We start from the raw sequence: 21771 nt of genomic DNA, 5'->3' as shown, positions 1-21771 counted from the left end.
CTAGACACCTTGCCCTTATTCTCACCAACCAGGTGATGAAATGTGAAGAAGGAACTCATCTTCATGCCACTAACTAGGTGATGAAATGTACAACCCGTACTCTCCTTCATGCTACCAACCAGGTGATGAAATGTACAACCCGTACTCTAATATCATTTGGCAACTTGCCATTTATGCCACCAACCAGGTGATGAAATGTACAACCCGTACTCTCCTTCATGCCACCAACCAGGTGATCAAATGTACAACTCGTACTCTAATATCATTTGGCAACTTGCCACTCAAGCCATCAACCAGGTGAAGAAGGAACTCATCTTCATGCCACCAACCAAGTGATGAAATGTACAACCTATACTCTCATTCATGCCACCAACCAGGTGATGAAATGTACAACCCGTACTCTAATATCATTTGGCAACTTGCCATTCATGCCACCAACCAGGGGAAGAAGGAACTCACTTTCGTACCACCAGCCAAGTGATGAAAGCAACTCACCATTCATTCTACCTACCAGAAGACGAGTGGTACAACTTGTACATGTGAACTCCTAGCATTCACAAATAATCAAAAACCCTCAAGCTTGACAACTCAACTAGGGGAGCATTTATGCCAAACAAGAGTTATAGTCACCAACAAAGTCTTATTGCAAGCCAACAGCAACTTCAGTGCATGGCATACGAAGATTAAGCTATTTAGCTTTCTTGCATCTGCTTCAAACATTTCCCCTTTGTAACAATGCAAACACTACAACTCGTAGAAAGCTTCACACACTCTTGATCAAGACAATGTGAAGCAAAACCAATTTATGGTGCCAATAAGAGCTTCATCAACAGAGGGCAACCACAATTCTCAAAAGCTTCACACTCTTGATCAAGACAGTGTGAAGCAAAACCATATTATGGTGCCAACAAGAACTTCATCAATGGAGGGCAACCACAATTCTCAAAAGCTTCACACACTCTTGATCAAGACAGTGTGAAGCAAAACTAATTTATGGTGCCAACATGAGCTTCATCAATGGAGGGCAACCACAATTCTCAAAAACTTCACACACTCTTGATCAAGACAGTGTGAAGCAAAACCAATTTATGGTGCCAACAAGAGCTTCATTAATGGAGGGCAACCATAATTCTCAAAAGCTTCACACACTCTTGATCAAGACAGTGTGAAGCAAAACCAATTTATGGTGCCAAAAAAAGCTTCATCAAAGGAGAGCAACCACAATTATCAAAAGCTTCACACACTCTTGATCAAGACAGTGTGAAGCAAAACCAATTTATGGTGCCAACAAAAGCTTCATCAATGGAGGGCAACTACAATTCTCAGACCTTCGAAGCAAATTCAATTTATATGGTTCATCCAAACCTTCGACTACTACAAGGTCTGGCTTGCATCACAATCTTTTGCTAAACAGTGTGGAAGCAAAATTTGTATATGTTGTCTCTCCCACATTTTCAAATTTCTAGTTTTCCAAAAAAAAAACAAAACAAAAAAAGGGAAATTCAACAAAGCTTCATCAATAAAGGACAACTACAAATTCTCAAAAGCTTCACACTATCTTGATCAAGATAGTGTGAAGCAAAATCAATTCATGGTACCCAACAAAAGCTTTAACTCCAAAGCTTCATTAACAAAAGCTTCAACACCAAAGCTTCACCTACAAAGCTTCAACTCCAAAGCTTCACCAACAAAAGCTTCATCAATGGAGGACAACAACAAACTCTCAAAAGCTTCACACTATCTTGATCAAGATAGTGTGAAGCAAAATCAATTCATGGTACCCAACAAAAGCTTCACCAACAAAAGCTTCACCTACAAAGCTTCAACTCCAAAGCTTCATCAATGGAGGACAACTACAAATTCTCAAAAGCTTCACACTATCTTGATTAAGATAGTGTGAAGCAAAATCAATTCATGGTGCCCAAAAAAAAAGCTTCAACTCCAAAGCTTCACCTACAAAGCTTCAACTCCAAAACTTCACCTACAAAAGCTTCAACACAAAAGCTTCACCCATAAAAGCTTGACTCACAAAAGCTTCACCTATAAAAGCTTCACCTACAAAAGCTTGACCCACAAAAGCTTGACCTACAAAAGCTTCACCCACAAGCTTGACCCACAAAAGCTTGACCTACAAAAGCTTCACCCACAAAAGCTTGACCTACAAAAGCTTCACCCACAAAAGCTTCACCAACAAAAGCGTGACCCATAAAAGCTTGACCCATAAAAGCTTGACCTACAAAAGCTTCACCTACAAAAGCTTCACACTATCTTGATTAAGATAGTGTGAAGCAAAATCAATTCATGGTGCCCAACAAAGCTTGACCTACAAAAGCTTCACACACAAAAGCTTCATCCACAAAAGCTTGACCAATAAAAGCTTTACCCACAAAAGCTTCACCTGCAAAAGCTTGACCAATAAAAGCTTTACCCACAAAAGCTTCACCTGCAAAAGCTTGACCCACAAAAACTTCACCCACAAAAGCTTCACCTACAAAACTTCAACACAAAAGCTTCACCTACAAAAGCTTCACACTATCTTGATCAAGATAGTGTGAAGCAAAATCAATTCATGGTGCCCAACAAAGCTTCAACGTCAAAGCTTCACCTACAAAGCTTTAAAATATATATATAATTTTTTATTTTTTTCGGAAATTCGAAAATTTAAAAATTCGGAAATTCAAAAATTCAAAAAAAAAAATTCAAAAAAAAAAAAAATTGCCTAGGTCTCCTCTTCTTTGGGCCTAACAACTTTCATAACAAATATATATGAAGGAGTTTTGGGCTACCATTTAGAAAGGAAATGCCTCATTCGTCAACTCCCTCGACCGGAGACTTGGGGGACTCCTACCATATGCTACTGCACCTTGATACTCGGAAGTCTCACTTGGGAAAGTAAAGGAGCACTACCTCAACCTACATGCTTCACTCACAAAGCTTCAACATACAAGCTTCAACAAAAGGAAAAATTCAAAGAACTTAGTGAAGAAGGCCTTGGTGTATTTTAACACAATACGTTGAAATGAAGCAAAGCTTGTTTATTGATATCTGCGATAAGTTACAAATATGTACATATACATGAATCAAAATAAACAAACAAGAGGGAGCCTTCACAAAGGTTGCTCAAGAGAAGTCTTAGCAGTCGGCAGAGCCCCTAATCGAGGAGGCACCAGAGGGTGATTATTCGGAGCTTCAGTACTAGGCAGAACCCCAGAAGGAGGAGGCACTGAAGGTTGATCATTTGGAGCTTCATTACGCGGTACAGCCCTAGAAGACGAAGGCAATAAATGCCTTTGGAACAAACCCACAAACCTCTAATGATCAAGTAAAATCTGACCATCAGACTCCTGCAGCTGGTCGAGCTTCCTTTTCATGTTTGTAGCATAGTCATGTGCGAGCCTGTGCAACTGTTTATTCTCATGCTTAAGCCCTCTGATCTCCTGTTTGAGACTTATCACTTCAGCCGCCAATGATTCAACTTGGCGGGTTCGAGCAAATAGGCGTTGGGCCATATTAGACACAGAACCTGCACACTGAACACTGAAAGCCAGAGAATCCTTAACAGCCAACTCATTAGACCGTTTGGAAAATAGTCTGTTATCTTTGGGAGTGAGAAGGTTCCTGGCCACCACCACAGCGGTCATATCATTCTTCATCACAGAGTCCCCAACGGTAAGATGACCAGTAGGGGATAAGAAGGATGGGCGCCATATGTTGTCTTAAGAAGGCATGGCTGCCTCTTCACCGAAGTTCAAGTCAAAACGACGGTCGGATGGGCCAGACATTCTCAGAAATGATAAAGGAAAGGGCAACTTGGCCGTTAATTCCTACAAGCAATAACTCTCTGAATGTACTCCTTGCACACAATTGGTGCCCTTATAAAAGAAAGGGCAACATGGCCTTTAATTCAAAAATCGAAGTGGCACCACTATCCGGATTCCGAAGAGGCACCACTCTCTGGATTTTGAAGAGGCATCACTTTCCACACACAACATCAGCTCATCGGGTACCACAGATAACTTTGCCAAAGATCTCTGACAAAGTTTAGACACATAAATTTTGAAGGTCCAGCTACCCTACTATTACCCACAAGGGTAAAGGAACAGCACCACTGCTTGATAACTAAAAAGTCCCAATGTGTGTTAACCTCCGTGCTCCGTGGCAAGGCAGACTGGCAAAAATGCCCAACCTTTACTCACATTCGAGAAAACACTCCCAATAGGATTGTTCTCAAAAATTGAAGAGGCACCATTCTCTGAATCTTGAGAGCCAGATCCCCGACATGATTGTTTGTTCGAAAACCGAAGAGGCACAGCTCTCCGAACTTCGAGAGCCAGATTTCCTCGGATAAAGCTTGTCTGCAATCTTCACACGCAACATCAGCTTTCTAGATACCGCAGACCATTTTTTCAAAGCGCTCTGACAAAGTTAAAACTTGTGAAGCTTGCAGCTCCCACTGCATCACTATGACCAAGAAGGGTAAAGGAATAGCATTATTACTTGCTCAAAAATCGAAGAGGCACCACCCTCCGAATCTCGAGAGCCAGAGTCCCAACATGATTACTTTCTCAAAAATTGAAGAGGCAACGCTCTTCGAATCTCAAGAGCTAGACTCCCAACAGGATTACTTTCTCAAAAATCGAAGAGGCACCGCTCTCTGAATCTCAAGAGCCAGACTCCTAACAGCTCGCTTTCTCAAAAATCGAAGAGGCACTGTTCTCCGAATCTCGAGAGCCAGATCCCCGATAGGATTGCTTGTTCGAAAATCGAAGAGGCATCGCTCTCCGAACTTCGAGAGCCAGATTTCCTTGGATAAAGCTTGCCTGCAATCTTCACACGTAACATCAGCTTTCCAGATACCACATACCACTTTTTCAAAGTGCTCTCACAAAGTTAAACACGTGAAGCTTGCAGCTCCCACTACATTGCTACGACTAAGAAGGGTAAAGGAATAGCATTAATACTTGTTGTTAGGGAGACTTCTATATATGTCGACCTCCATCCTCCACGGACAGGCAGACTTGCAAAAATGCTCAACCCTTCTTCATATCTGAGAAGGCACTCCTAACGAAGCCTCTCAAAATACTCAGCTTTCTTCCCCCCCCAATAATACTTATGCAAACCAGCCACACCAGAGTAAGAGTATCTCATATCATTAGGGTTAAAAGCAAGAGTATCACATATCATGCTTTTTCCCTGTCTTTTCCTTTGGCCTTGTTCTTACCTGCAAGACAAGGAGAAAGAGAGCAATCAGTCAGCACTTGGAATCAAGCTTCCAGTCAGGAACTGACTGCCTGGAACCCCTTGCCCGATTACTTACCTGACATTGCTCTCGAGTACTCATCTTCAACATCTTATGCTTCCAGAGACGATACCACATCTGCATGAGGAACATATAGGGCAAGTGAGAAGGATACAAGGAAGCATGTGGAGACAAGCGTAACAGAACACATGTCGATACATCCACTACTTTGTCAAAAGCAAAAGTATCCTATATCATCAGGGTCGAACGTACTCTAGATTTGATGGACTTGTTTTGACCCTCAAATTCTTGAGTCGGCCTTATACTCTGGAGGAAACCAGAAAACCCTCCAGCCCAGTTCAAGAATAAGCCTGTGGAAAGTTACTTTTTCAAGAATAAGCCTGTCGAACCTCCGATCTAGGTTGCTTGCTTGAAAGTCTGATTGCTTACCTTGTCTGTTACCTCTTTCGGCAAATCTCCTAGCTCGACGACTTGGGGGACTCCTACTATAGGGTTTTGTATCGCACTTGACCAAGCCTGAAACTACAAGTAAGCTTCAAGTGAAATTGATACATTACCTTGTGCATCTTCATCGGTTAAAGATACCACCCCTGGATAGAGGAAAAGTACTTCCAGAGAAGATGCCACATCTACGTATGAGACAGATAAGGAAAATGAAAATGATACCACATTTCGGTACTTAGAAGTTTCATGATTACTCAATGGCTTGGATCTTACAAGTCCCCAACCGAGGAGCTTCCCTCACTCGGGAACTTAGGAGAGCACTGTTTGTACCATACTTGACCAATCCCGAAACTACTGAACACCGATCAACGTTATACCGTCAAGGACCCAGAAGAGTTTCCCTCCAACCAGGAGGCCAATCACAGCGCGACACGTGTTGACATCAGAAGCCAATCATAGCGCGACATGTGTCAACATCAGAAGCCAATCACAACACGACAGGTGTCAATGTCAGAATGAAACTAGAAACTCTCTTTTATAAATAGAGATCATTCTCTCACAATATTTCCTATTGTCATTTGTACTAAATCATTCACTAGTACTCACTAAAGGAGAGCTTGAACCTATGTATTTGTGTAAACCCTTCACAATTAATGAGAACTTCTCTACTCCGTGGACGTAACCAATCTGGGTGAACCACGTACATCTTGTGTTTGCTTTCCTGTCCCTATCCATTTACATACTTATTCACACTAGTGGCCAGAGCAATCTAGCGAAGGTCACAAACTTAACACTTGATGTTGTACCAAAGTCCTCGCTGATTTTGTGCATCAACAAAATTCATTCAAATTATAACATGTGTTATATTTGGATTTTACTATTAATTATAAAATTTGCATTATAAATTTGGTAAATTCGTAACACTACTTTGCCAGATCATGTGATGTACTGAATGGAGAATTTTAGCAAAGCTTCTCTAGTATTGCCAATTAAATTTCAGTTAAATATTGCTTACTATGTAGCCAACTCCCACTAATGCGAAGGTCTTCATGTGAACTAGGTCTGTAAACGTCGAGCCGAACTGACTATCATTGTTCTTAAGTTTGGCTTGTTCAATATTTTTGGCTTGCTTCTTATACAAGCGGAACTCGAGCGGGCTTGAAAAAATTTGAGCCCGATACCAAGTTCAAGCCGTTTTGAGCTATTTCTTATAGTGAGTTGGATTGATTGTGTAAAGGTTTTTGCAACTTGACGATGAATGTCAATAAGAGCAGCTTAACCGTTGTGGATAGCACGGTGGACCGGGGAGGTTTTCAATTCAATTGCCTCCCTCCTTGCTCCAGCCCATGCAGGCAATTGGGCTGAGGGGGGGCGGGCTTGAATTGTAGGCCCGAGTACCTTAGGGCAAGGTAATGCAAGGCTGATGTCAGCCACATTATAAGATTAATAAAAAACATTAGTCAGCCACATTATAAGATTAATAAAAAAACATTAACTTTTTTTCAAACACACTACTTTAAAATAAGAAACATTAACTTTTTTTCTTTTTTATAAGTAAAAGTCAGTGAGAGTCTAGACCATCATCATGCCTATAGTTTCTTTATATGCAAATATCTTTAAAAAAATGACACAAAATATTATCAAGCTAAACTTAAATATATATGTATAATGCCTCAAAGAAAATCACACACATAATTTTCATTTCAAACAAACTTCTTGCATAAAATCCTCATACATGTGGAAGAAAAATTTGTAGTAGTATCTTATCTCTAAAACCTTTGAAGTTAACACTAGGAAGAGGAAGCAATTTAGGCAATAGGACATTGACTTTTAAATTTTGCAGTACAGAAAAATCTCTATAACGTCATAAAGTTAGTACCAATTTTTTTTTTTTTAACAAACGATATTATCTATATTACACTAAGGGGGTGTAGGAGTGGGCTAAACTGCCCAATGGGCTAACAATAATGTGATTCAAATTTGCATTTGGCGAGAATCAAACCTAATTAAGACCTCTCACTTACAAGTAATGAGGAATACCACAAGACCGTAGTAGTACTCAGCAACAATCAATTTTATAACTTTAGGGAGGTTATTATTTAATACAGGCGCAATTAAAAAAATATTAGTTATTGACTTATTTAACATTAATGAATGTTATATTTCCTAAATAGGATTGATTGGGTTCTAAGTATTTTATTTCTTGTTCATACATACCCGCAAGGAAAAGACATGGCATCAGCTCTAAAAATGAAAGCATGATATCCCTAAATAAGATTGATTGGGCTCAAAGTATTTTATTTCTTGTCCATACGTACCCGCAAGGAAAATACATGGCATTAGCTCTAAGTATTTTATTTCTTGTTCATACGTACCCACAATCAATCATATTTAGGAAATACAACATTCATTAATGATAAATAAGTCAATAACTATTATTTTTAAACAACGCCTCTATTAAGTATTAACTTAAGTTATAAAATTGATTGTCATTTAGTACTATGGTCAAGTGGTATTCCTCTTCACTTGTAAGTAAGATGTCTTAGGTTTGATTTTCGCCAAAGGCGAATTTGAATCACATTAGTGCTTTGTGAGGCTTACCCACTCATCCACCCCCTCAGTGTAAATAATATCATTTGTTCAAAAATAAATTTAAAAAAAAAAGATTCAAGAAGGATATCAAACAAAGAAAAGATGTAATTTTTTGCATTTGGTTATACCAAGGCCTCTATACATCGACTCTTTAATCCCCTTTTACACCTGAATATAGTAGAAAATGAATATGGCTAGCTAGATAATGCTCTTTTAATTATATCTCAAACTATGAATTATCATCTGAGTGAAAATTAAGTCTATGGACCATTTTTTTTTTCTTCAAAAAAATCGGTAAACTCATAAAAATCTGCCAATTACAACTCTCGACGCTATTCTATTCAATTTTTTGTTAATTTGAGTTACGTGATTTGTATGTGATACACTTTGGAGGGTAAATTGGTGGTTTTCATATATAAGTTTAAGGACATATGTTTTTTTCAAAGAAATAGAGTATGAAATTAACTTTGGAGGGTATAGATTCACACCTATATGCAACTTTAAGGGTTTATAGGCGAGAAATGAAGGTATTAATTGCCCTCTAAAATGTGTCATGTGACTTGAGTTGATAAAGAATTGGATAAAATACCCTTGAATATAGTAGTAGGGATGAAATTAGCAGTTTTAATGAATTTACGGACTTATTTATCCAAAAAAAAACCTAATTTTCACTTAGATGATAATTAAGGGACCTAATTTCACTAAGATGAAAATTCAAGGACTAAATCGACAATTCACCCAACAAATTAATGCTTTAATTTTCTTTTCACTGGCTTAATAACCCCAACCACACTGGTAGCTGCCAGCCCTATAATGTAAACTTCGCTCGAATATTACAAAAACGCGTGTAAAAGTTGTGTAAAAAAAGTAATATCACATTCTTGTAGGACCCACTTCGTAATTTATTTCAACGATCCGAACTATCTTTCTTTTCGAATCATTAAATGCATTACAAAGTGAGTCCCACAAAATGTGTGTTACAAATGAGGTGAAAAAAGTAATATCACGGATCCGTCCCCCATATATATATATGATCCTAGTAAGATCTAATTATCGAAAAGAGGAATGCTTTTATGCATGGTCTAAAATATCCATAATATCCCGAAATTTCCGTGTTTTTGGATTACTGATATTTTTTTGGACTACCGATATTTCCAATATCATCGATATTTTAGACCTTGTTAAGTCACTCATGTATCTTACCATGCAATGTATAAAGTGTAAAATATTGTACTAATTCATTATATATAAATGATTATGGTGTGTTTAAACTTTTTTCATTAATTATTACATATTTTCTACACTCACAATGTTTGCCAGCTCGCTATATAATCAACTTAAATCAGTTATATCTATCATGCAATGCATTTCCTTCCAATTTTTTGTGATAAACTAATAGATAATTGACTAAATAAACATCCTGCAAAGTTTCAATAAAAATTTCCAAGTTTTTCTTACAATTTCCGTGGTTTTTATTCAATTTTTATCGATATCGATAATATCCCGATATTTCCATCGAAATTTCCATGTTTTTAGACTACCGATATTTCCGATATCATCGATATTTTATACCTTGCTTTTATGTTCAAGGGCAACCTAGTTCAGGAAATCACAATTTCTTCTTAGTCACTAATGATATATGTAAGCTACCTAATGATTTCATGGAGACTAAAAACATGAGAGACAAGTTGGGTTTAATTAAATAACTATGATATACATTTAAAGTCAAATCAACACATATATTTAGTGGCAATGCATTGCAAGTGCAGTTAGTCCTCATTAAATAAAGTACAAGGTCATGTTACTTAGTCCCTTCATCCCTAAAAGTACTGGTTGCTACGATCCTCTCTCTCTTTACTCAACAAAATTTGCTCTTTTGTTCATTTTCTCATGTAATGATTATTGTAAACCAATGGGCTAAAGATGTCTAGCTAGGGTTGGCATGTTGAAATCAACCAAATAATAATGAAACTCACCTTCTTCACCTTCTCAATCATATTCCACATCTAGTAGCCAACTGGTCTGAAAATGAAGGTCTATCTCTTTCACCCCCTCTGCTAGTGTAGGAGAATCCAGCTATGATTGTGTTGGACTAGGTTTCCCTTCTTGATCAAACCCTAGCCTCCCACTTTTCCCTTTCCTAACCCTATTTGTCCCTCCTACTTTCCCTTTCCCAAAAATTCCCTTGCCGTGACCCTTTCCTGTCTTTCATCCCCATGTCCACTCAAGCTTCATCTTCTTCCTCCACCTCTATACCTTCTCTCTCCGGTCCTAATGTTGCCCACTTCTTGAAACTCACATATGAGTCACAATTTATTTGGTTACATGATTGACACTATTAATCCGGCCCCTGCTGCCACTCTTCCTGCTGTTGACAAGGAGCATGCTAAACTGAATCAGGCTTTCGCTAAGTGGTTTCAGATGGATAAATTGGTTGTCAAATAATTGACTTCCACCCTCTTCGAGCCTATATTTCCTAGAAATTGATGGATTTTCTACTTGGCAGTAGTCGGTGCTTTTATACTTATCATAGTTAACTGAATTAGGCTCACTAGTATTATCTATGGATTAGTACTAATTAACACTCACATATTCCAAACCAAACATTTGACAAATCACCACCAAAATATTCAAGTTCCTTTTTTTTTTTTTGTGACAAATCAGATAATTATTTTAAAAAATCCTATTTTCACTATCATTTTTCATACTTCTCTTGAGTATTCAGTACTCCTTCATTCTAACCAAATTTATTCGACTAAAAAGGGATACATGAGAGTGAACGAGAATAAAGTAATAAAAGAGGCACTTTATAATTAAAGGGGTGTTGTTGTATGGCACTTTATAATTTAAGGGGTGTTGTTGTAGTATTTGTGCACAGTTAATATAATAATTCTGAAAAGGAAAACATTGAAGGGCGGTGTGTGGGGTGCCCCTTTGACACACCCAAGCTCTAACTTTGATTGTGGATGCAAATTTTCATTAAAGATAGACTGACGAAAATCACACTTGCAAGACAATCAATATTGTTAGGCTAATTGATGAACACTAAAAAAAATGGGTTAGGGTGTGCAAACGGGTCTTCCATTCCTAAAGCCAGAATAAGTTGCGAGAGAAACATAATTGAGAGAGTTCTAAGTAGTAAGTTGTGATTACCATCTCCTTGTTTGACTTTGCCATATTTAAAGTAGGGACTCTTCGTAGGCAGCCAGACATAGGGTTGCAGATCATGCTAGGCAGACCTCTGTGTTTTGCTAAGATGGTGTAGACCTTACTAAGCACACAACTTGAGCAGATCTCTGGTGGTAGGCGTGGTATGAGACCCGCCAGAGTAGGAGACACCCAAGGAAGACTCCAAAGAGTCAATCTCTGCCTCCTTAATCCCGAGTAGGGCACAATGGTAGCTGTAGGGATATCTGGTTCTGAAAGGGACACCTTGCTATGTCCTTGAACCCAAAGAGTTGACTCTTCCTATTAGGATTTTGTGTCTGGTATACTCAAAATGTCAAGGGTAAATTTATCGTATTGAGCTAATAGTTCACGTGCCGCTCTATTGATAATGAGCCTTTTATGCTATGTTTTCATGACAAGAAACATCGCCAGCAACATTGTAACTTGTTTGGATTGATAAATTATGAATGACATTAGTATTATCTACTATCTAAAAGGATTTGGTTGTCTACATTTTTCTTGGACATTTTACCATTTTAAATTCGCCCTTCCCCAATTGATTCTTGACTTCGCCATTGACTATAAGTACATATTGTGCATTCAAGAATTTACCTTAAAAATCTACAAGCAACACTAACAGTACCCAAAAGGCACTATGCAATTAAGGATTATCCAAGTTGATTCCTTCCCTCAAAGAAAGGCATTTTGTTCCTCCACAGGCGACTCTACACTATTCTTTTTCTCCACCTTTTTGTTACTATATATTATATATTGTCTCTTATGATGTGTATAAATTAAAGACTTTTCATGTATACAGGATCCAATAAATGAAGGTTTCTTTAGCATCAAAACTCTACTCAATATATGGAGGAGAGGTGAGCAATGAGGTCAATGGAAAAATGGTAACCCACTTACGAAAATAATCAAAAGCAAAAAGCTCAATCCCACTGCTTCCAACCACCATTCTGAGTGCAATTTAACTACCAATCACATTGAAAAGCGTAAGAAAAATTTCATTGTCCAAATGCTCTTCCTATTCTAATTCTAATTATTTTTCTGAATATGCCTACTATAATATGTTGTGTGTTATTATAATATCCAATTAATCTTAGTGCCTCAAATTGTTCCCTAATCTCTCTTTCATCTCAGTTCGTACTCCAGCCAATGTATATCTCCAAATGCTTTAGAATATTGAAACTGAAAGGCAAACTGTATTTAGTCAATCCGACTTTTTTAAAGACTGACATATGCTTGCATGGGGCAGGCTAACTCAGGAGTAACTATAACATACTATAGGTATAGCAGGTTGCAGAAGCAGCTGAATGAGCAAACTCAGCCGAGAATTTTAGTTTAGATAAATATATATATATATATATATTAAAGTAAAAATATCGATACAGAAAATTATAAAGGAAAACTAATAAAAAGTCATCAAAAACCTTAGTTTTAATCAAAATGATAAAATAAAGGTGTAAGTGAATAGTATCAGGAGTGACTTTTCAGGCTAAAAATGTCCTTAATGTTAAAAGTGAACAGTAATATGAGTGTTTCATTGAGACTCCCAAAATATAAAGTGATGATAGCTTTGCTATATATTAAAGCATAAGAGTTGCATTTGAAACTTCGACAAACCTTAAATTAACAAATAATGCATCAAATATAAAACACAATGCTACACGAAAAAGACTTGTGAGTTTTAAATACACTGTATTCGTGCCAATTAGATTTAAGTATAGTGGTTATATATGCACCATGCATGATACCAGAGCCCTAATTTTTTGAGGTAATGTTTGGCTTAATGAACCTCCAACACCCCTTTTGACCATCTCCCCTCACGAAATCCATGCATATGCATGTAGACGTCGACAGCAAATTGGCCTATAAAACGGATCAGCATGGACCACTCACTCCCAACCAAATATTCTCTAGCTTCGACCCATGATTTTCAAAAGATTATAGTTCTGATTTGAAGTGGATCCTAATTCCCTTCCTCATTATCCTCAATGCCTATGCTCCTAACTAGTATATTGGATTTGATACACATAAAAGAGAATTCTTTTTTTATTACTTGTTACTGTAAGAGACAACAAGATATTATCTTCACATTGTGATTATATCTAAGGCACCACTAGAACCCTAGTGCATGTATCTATGTTTTACAATTTTCTTAACTGCTAAAACAGATTCTCATGCATCCACTTTCTATCTGTTACCGAAAGCTACGTTACATAAAAGCCTTTTTGGGCTGCTAGCAAAGTAATTTCTTGGATTCCTACAGGTTGAAGTGAACCAATTCTCACAACCTTAAGATGATCAGGATTCAGAAGCATTTTGCTTTATTCCAAGTATATAATAGCTGGGCATGGAGTTGGATTAAATTAATCCACTACGTAGAATATACCCGCTAAGAAATTGCTAAACTAATGGCCTAATACATCCCTGAATTGTAAACCCTAGCTAGCTAGAGCTATAAGATCTATATATATATTTAGCTGAGAAAAATTGATTAAAGTGTAGCAGCAAGCCAAATTTTGAAAGCTAATGAGAAATGGACGAATGATTGTTAGGGCTATGCTCAAGATGCTTGAATTTCATTTGCCAATCGATTCAATTAATTTGCAAGTTTGTATGTAAAGAGACTACATCTGAATCTGCCACATCATCACAGAATATGAAGTCAAAAGCTGTACAAGTCAACAATTATCAACATTCAACAACTCAACAACTTAAGCCAAGATTGTTAGAGCTGTTATCTTAGTGTACGTAGTTGGCTTAATTAACTAATTATGTGTTGAGTGAATTTATAGAAGTGTATGTAAACCGAGTTGTAATTATCATTTCTTGGAATGAGAAAATCAATTTCTATTATGATATCCATCGCCACTACCTTCCACATTGATACTTCAAGATTTCTTTCTCGCTTCTGTAACTTTCTTGCGATCATGACAGTTTGTTTCTAATTTCTCTCTTATCTGATCTCATGGCTTTTACTTCTGAATCTTCATCTATAATTGATCCGTATCCAGTTATCACCAATTTTTTTGGTTCGAACCCTAATTGATCGAATTCAATCACTTCTCTTATGATCAAGAATATAGGCAGTATGCTGCCGATTAAGCTCAAGCACGATAATTTGAATCATTTGTTGATTCAGTCTGCATGGATTACCGGATGAAATTAAATTCATGTTTTATTGCTTGAAAGGTATATGCTATGATTCTGCACAAAGCCATCTGCTTAACATCAAAGCTTAAACTTGTTATAATAATGGATCAGTACCCCAACAATTGAAAATTATTAATGGAGAGGGCCATGGTCGTGTATTGTACTTGATGCAGGACTTTACATTTATGTGGAATAATACTCAACAAAACTAATGTAAAGATAACTATACGTGTAAGAGTAACAGTTGGGAGGTCACATTTTGTACCTCATAATGTGACAAATAATTCATATAATTAACATCAATGAGATATACTCCATAATTTATATGTATGTACAACATTACTTAACATATAAGATAATATACCAATGTAGTACAATAGTGTGATCTACCTAGCATATATTTAAATCATTATCGAGATAAACTCAATAATTCACATGTATGTACACATTACTTGACATATCAGATGATATACCAACGCAGTACAATAATGTGATCTTCCTAGCATTTTTCTGTATTTAAAGCATTATTTAGATAAACTCAATAATTCACATGTATGTACACATTACTTGACATATCAAATGATATACCAATGTAGTACAATAATGTGATCTTCCTAGCGTTTTTCTATATTTAAAGCACTATCTAGATAAACTTAATAACTCACATGTATGTACACATTACTTGACATATAAGAAGATACACCAATGTAATACAATATTAATATGATCTCTCTAACATTTTTTTTTTTTATATTTAAAGCACTATCGAGAAAACTTTCTAAAGCTTCTTTCTCTCTATATGACAGGCTACCACTCGTTTGGCGCCTTAAACATAATTTTAAATTGACCCCAAACATATACCTCCACTAAATCATTCTGGAGTTGATCATTATGGTCGAGCATATCGATCATAACAACAACAACAACAACAACAACAAAGCCTTTTCCCACTAAGTAGGGTTGGCTATATGAATCCTAAAACGCCATTGCGCTCGGTTCTGTGTCATGTCCTCCGTTAGATCCAAGTACTCTAAGTCTTTTCTTAGAGTCTCTTCCAAAGTTTTCCTAGGTCTTCCTCTACCCCTTCGGCCCTGGACCTCTGTTCCGTAGTCGCATCTTCTTACCGGAGCGTCAGTAGGCCTTCTTTGCACATGTCCAAACCATCGTAACAGATTTTCTCTCATCTTTCCTTCAATTTCGACTACTCCTACTTTACCTCGGATATCCTCATTCCTAATCTTATCCTTTCTCGTGTGCCCACATATCCAACAAAGCATCCTCATCTCCGCTACACCCATTTTATGGACGTGTTGATGCTTCACCACCCAACATTTTGTGCATACAGCATCGCCGGCCTTATTGCCGTCCTATAAAATTTTTCCTTGAGCTTCAGTGGCATACAACTGTCACACAACATGCTGGATGCACTCTTCCACTTTATCCATCGAGCTTGTATTCTATGGTTGAGGTCTCCATCTAATTCTCCGTTCTTTTGCAAGATAGATCCTAGGTAGCGAAAGCTGTTGCTCTTTGGTACTTCCTGATCTCTGATCCTCACCCCTAACTCATTTTGGCCTCCATTTGCACTGAACTTACACTCCATATATTCTGTCTTTGATCGGCTTAGGCGAAGACCTTTAGATTCCAACACTTCTCTCCAAAGGTTAAGCTTCGCATTTACCCCTTCCTGAGTTTCATCTATCAACACTATATCGTCTGCGAAAAGCATACACTAAGGAATACCATCTTGAATATGTCTCGTTAACTCATCCATTACCAATGCAAAAAGGTAAGGACTTAAGGATGAGCCTTGATGTAACCCTACAGTTATGGAGAAGCATATCGATCAGAACCTTGAAATAAAATCAAGAAGGGATATTGACCAATCAGATCCTCACTAACAAACACTTGTTTTGCACCAAAATACATGGGTATCTATTGGGTGTTGGTCATTACAACTGTGTCGATCGGCAGCTATAGTGAAAGATATATTAGTTTATATCGTGTTGATGAATCAAGTTTAATTATTCTTGACATAGAGACTGAGAAGAAGGAAACATTTAGGCTTTAGCTGCTTTAACAAAGTGTTTGAATGGATGCTTGTCACATCTTCTCAAAGTTTCTGGTGATGAGGAAATTCCAAAAGATATATTGGGTCAATGTTCCTCTTCATGTTTCACATTTTGCATGATTCCTCATTTCAAAATGCTTGCGCCTTTTTCTACATGTGATTGTGAGACAGAGAATCAAGGTAAAAGAGGTAAAGAAAGACTTAGGAAGACTTTGAAAGAAAAAACATAAGTACTTGAAGCTAACGGAAGACTTGACGCAAAACTGAGCACATTAACATTTTAGGATTCATATAGCTAAGTCCATTTAATGAGATAAAACTTTGTTATTGTTTTTGTCTCTCCTATAACACAAAGAACCAGATCTTTGGGGACTACTTATTGGGACACTCAAAAGATGTTTTTGTGTGTGTGTGTGTGTGTATGTAGTCTAGTGTACTGGACGTGTGTGCCTATTAGAGAGAGAGAGAGAGAGAGAGAGAGAGAGAGAGAGAGAGAGAGAGAGAGAGGAGGGTTTAACGGTCATTTTAATAAGTCCATGGAAAACTTGGTGCATGCTTTCACTAAAGGTTGGGACACTCATTTGGGTTCTCACATTTCGACCTTTAGTGAAAGAATCAAGCAATAGACCATTTCCCAAATGCATATTTAAACCCCTCATACCCAGCTGTCCCATGGAAGCCAAAGCACTTAACTAATTGTAAGTTGTAGCACAAAAAGCATGGCTACCACCACCAGCCAAAGTACAGCACCCAGCAACAGCACCACCGCCGCCGCCATTTGCTTCTCCAAGTATCTTCATTCGCTGTCCCAAACACCCCACAGGCTTAGGAGGAGAATGCTTGCAACGTGGACCCCAGACGAAGAGCTGAACCAAGTGAGGCAAAGGTCAGGGGCAGACATGAAAAGGAAACTCAAGTGGTATGATCTTGTGGCCCTTGGCGTTGGAGGAATGCTTGGTGTTGGAGTCTTTGTCACAACTGGCCCTGTCGCCCGTCATACTGCTGGCCCTTCCGTGTTCATTTCCTATATCATTGCCGGAATATCAGCCCTACTTTCTTCCTTGTGTTACGCTGAATTTTCTGTCCAAATCCCAGTTGCCGGTGGTGCCTTTAGTTATCTCCGATTGACCTTCGGTACGTACATACGTTTGAACATTTAAATAATTATCTAGGTCCATGGTACTAGCTAAAATATATGTAATCAATATTTCTTAATTTTCTTCTTTGTTAATTACCTTTATTTCTGTATGAAGGAGAATTTGTTGGTTACTTTGCCGGGGCTAATATACTCATGGAGTACGTATTGTCGAACGCGGCTGTTGCCAGAAGCTTTACAGAGTATTTATCCTCTGCATTTGGAGAAAATTCAAGGATATGGAGAGTAGAAGTGAATGGTTTGGTAAAGGGATATGATATGTTGGACTTCCCGGCTGTTGCTCTTATTCTTCTTCTCACTCTCTGCCTTTGCCATAGGTAACATCTCTTCCTATAATTTTTTTTTCCTTCCTTCTGATATATATTATTCTACCTCATCATATTCTTATTTTACTGTCATATTTTCAGAATCTATGTGCTCAACATTTTGCTACTGGCTAGAACTTTTTAGTGTATTTTACACTAAAAAAAGTCCAAAAATTTATCACTTACCAAATATATTTTCTAGTATATTATCATTACATATTGATAATAATTTCCCAAGTGTTATTGGGTTCTCAAGTGATAGTATCTTTAATTTGTTTGAGTTAATCTTGAAAATGATGGGTGATTTATATCAATTTCTTTTTGGATTAATACTGCAGCACAAAGGAAAGCTCCCTCTTGAACCTAATTATGACAGTCTTCCATGTAGTTTTCTTTGGATTTATTATAATTGCTGGCTTCTGCAATGGGACTTCCAAAAACTTGGTGAAGCCTCAAGGAATTGCGCCTTATGGTGTTACAGGTGTTCTTGATGGGGCAGCTAGGGTTTACTTCAGCTATATCGGCTATGACTCGGCGTCAACCATGGCGGAAGAGATCCAAAACCCTTTGACGAGCTTGCCAGTTGGAATCATTGGTTCCGTTGTCATCACCTCTGTGCTCTATTGCCTCATGGCCTTGTCCTTGTGTTTGATGGTTCCTTACAACAAGGTAAGTAACACGTTTTGTTTCAAAAGAGTACTATACGCAAGTGGTGGATTTGCTCTGGTGGATAGTGCTTTTATCTTCAACACACTGTGTCTGAGTTTTAAATTCTCCCTCTTTTTATCTAGCTTAGAGTAGTATTTTTGCTGCATTTCTAATGAAGATATGGAGTTAATTGTTGAAATGCATGGATTGACAGATAACAGAGAATGTGGCATTTTCAAATGCATTCAAAGAGATTGGTTGGGAATGGGCAAGCAATGTGGTAGGGGCAGGTGCAAGCTTGGGGATTGTTGCTTCACTTTTAGTAGCAATGTTAGGTCAAGCACGGTACCTCTGTGTCATTGGAAGGGCCCGGCTTGTGCCCTCATGGTTAGCTAAGGTCCATCCGTCAACAGGCACTCCATTGAATGCCACCCTTTTCTTGGGTAATTTCCTAAATCTTTGCACGCACACACACACACACATATATGACTTATAATTGCTTTACTTCTCTATAATCTTCTTCCCTTACAATAAGGAAATGTCAGATTTTTCTTGAGAAAATTGGAGCATATTGTTTCTCAAATTTTGGATCAACAGCAGCTTTGGTCTCTGTATTACAAATTCGTGAGTATTAGTTTTTGAAACGTGTCACAACATTGAAAAGTGGTTCTTCATGGTAACGCGGTTAGAACTTACGTTCAAAATAAATGGTTTAAAGGGAAAAATAAGGGACAAAAGTTCTAATGGGTTTACCCAAAAATGATCATTGCTACACATTGTGACAAGTTTAAAGATCAATACTCATGTATTTTGAGTTTAAGGACCAGTACTCGAATTTTTTTTCTTCTTCTTCATGTGATAGAGGAGAATGGAGAGGTTAAATTTATGTATAATTGGCACACACAAAAATTCCTCCGATGAAGATTAGATATTGTCTGAGTTAAATTTTACGATCAAAATTGACGTCTTAAACACTTATAAGTAATTATCTTGATTTGATTTTTGAAGTGCTGAAAATGCACCCTTTAATCATACAAAATTATAAACAGTTCAAAGAAAAAAAAGAGAGCAGAAAACAAAACAAACTGATGGATCCTTTTCTCTCCTATATATATATATATGATTCAGGACTTTGTACAGCATCAATTGCGCTCTTCACCGACCTCGAAATAGTGATTGATATGATCTCCATCGGCACGCTCTTGGTGTTCTACCTTGTGGCCAATGCTCTCGTTTACCGGCGATACGTGATCATCAGCAAAAACCCTCCATTTCAAACTCTCTTGTTCCTCTTCCTCCTATCGTCTAGTGCTATTGGCTTTTCCATGTCATTGAAGTTTAAGCGACAACGGTGGGGACTACCGCTTTTCGGGGTGTCTACGATCATCATCATTTCCTTCTTCAACTACGCAGTTCCTTGTGTTCGCCATCATATAGGGTGGTCAATGCCATTCATGCCATGGCCTGCTGCACTGTCCATCTTCCTTAATGTGTCCCTCATGACCACGCTGAAGAAGTTCTCGTTCGAACGGTTTGCGATATGGTCATGTTTCATAACATTGTTCTATATGTTGTATGGTGTTCACTCAACTTATCAGGCCGAGGAGATGGGGAGCAGTGACGATGAAGTGAATCCAAGCTCAGCTGTGCAGCAAACCAAGCTAGACAATATGCAAGTACTTTGACTAATCATGTAATATTTTTTTCCTTTTTTTTTTTTTCTTTTGCTTCCTATAGCAGTTTTTGTGGTGTATGAGTTTGGGTTTAGGAGTTTCAATCAAGCAAAAGGGAATTTCAATCAAGCAGAATGGAAAAGTTCATTGTGTATAAAATTGCCATATTAAAAAAAAAGTACAAGAAAACCAAAGTGCTTGTCTAATGGCCTGTTTACGTAACCGAAATCAAAACAAGAGGAATTGAATTGAGGAGGAATTTCAATGAGGAATCAAAATCAGATTCATGTTGAAGTAAAAATAGTACTACAATAAATAAAAATAGTACTGAATTCATATAAGTTGTTTACTAATTCACCTGAATCAGAATGAAAACCAATGTGATTACTACAATGCCCTTCTTCAAAATTAAATTTGTATACAAATTTATTAGAAAATCTCTACAAATCTCATCCTTCCTTGCTTCCCTTGGAAGTACCCGTGCTCTTCACCAGAGCCACAATTCTCTTTTCTTCCTCAAGGAGACCCGTGGTATCAATAATGCCCTTATTCAAACCCATTTGAATAGAACACTCCTCTCTCCCTGCAATTTTTCATATCTTTTATCCCTACCCTCACCTCCATCTTCCACACTCACCCTACCCCATAGCCACCACCTCTTCTCCCTGCAAAGTATTTCATAATTTTTTGGGTTTTTGAATGGTTGCTTCACCGCATCTGTGGGTTTTGGTCTGGTTTGAATTGTTTATTTTTAGGGTCTGGGTGATTGATTTTTGAATCCGGTTTCGGGATACGTGGATGTAGTGCTTGAGCTAATGGGTTGGGTAGTGAAGGTCGCACGGGGGTAAGTTGGTGGGTTTGGGTAGTGAAGGTCGCACGGGGAGGTGGAACTGGAAGGTGATGTGTGCCACATGAAGCAGAGTGCACAAGGAGCGGTGGGGAACGGTGAGTTGAGTGGTAGACTTGAAATTATAAAAATAATCAGAGGGCATAATAGGTAGGACAAATGCATTCCCATTACCTCAATCTCCCAAAACTCAAATACCGCATCTATATAGGGATTTCAATCTTTCAATTTGGGGAGTTGGATTCCCTCTTTTGTGTGGGCCCCAACACACTTTTGATTCCTCCAAAATTAGTAAACGGTTCAATACTCTGTAATCGAAATTCAACTCCTTATTTTGATTCCGATTATGGCCACGTAAACATGCTATAAGTGTGTTGAGATATTCTCGGACAGAGCTTTCATGACACATCATTCACTCGTCCAAGACATACACAAGGAAGGC

General features: G+C 37.8%; 1 protein-coding gene across 1 annotated transcript; it reads left to right on the top strand.

Annotated features, from left to right (window-relative positions):
- Nucleotides 1-17324: 17324 nt before the first annotated feature.
- On the top strand, nt 17325-20611 carry LOC103440562 (cationic amino acid transporter 6, chloroplastic-like). The gene is made up of 5 exons (XM_008379291.4): nt 17325-17834; nt 17954-18173; nt 18500-18830; nt 19024-19252; nt 19938-20611. Exons 1-5 carry the CDS (start codon nt 17420-17422, stop codon nt 20492-20494), a joined length of 1752 nt encoding a protein of 583 aa, XP_008377513.2. The 5' UTR covers nt 17325-17419; the 3' UTR covers nt 20495-20611.
- Nucleotides 20612-21771: the final 1160 nt, after the last annotated feature.

Source organism: Malus domestica, chromosome 04 (genome assembly GCF_042453785.1).
Source record: "Malus domestica chromosome 04, GDT2T_hap1".
Taxonomy (NCBI): Eukaryota; Viridiplantae; Streptophyta; class Magnoliopsida; order Rosales; family Rosaceae; genus Malus; species Malus domestica.
This window is presented reverse-complemented; position numbering and strand designations above follow the sequence as displayed.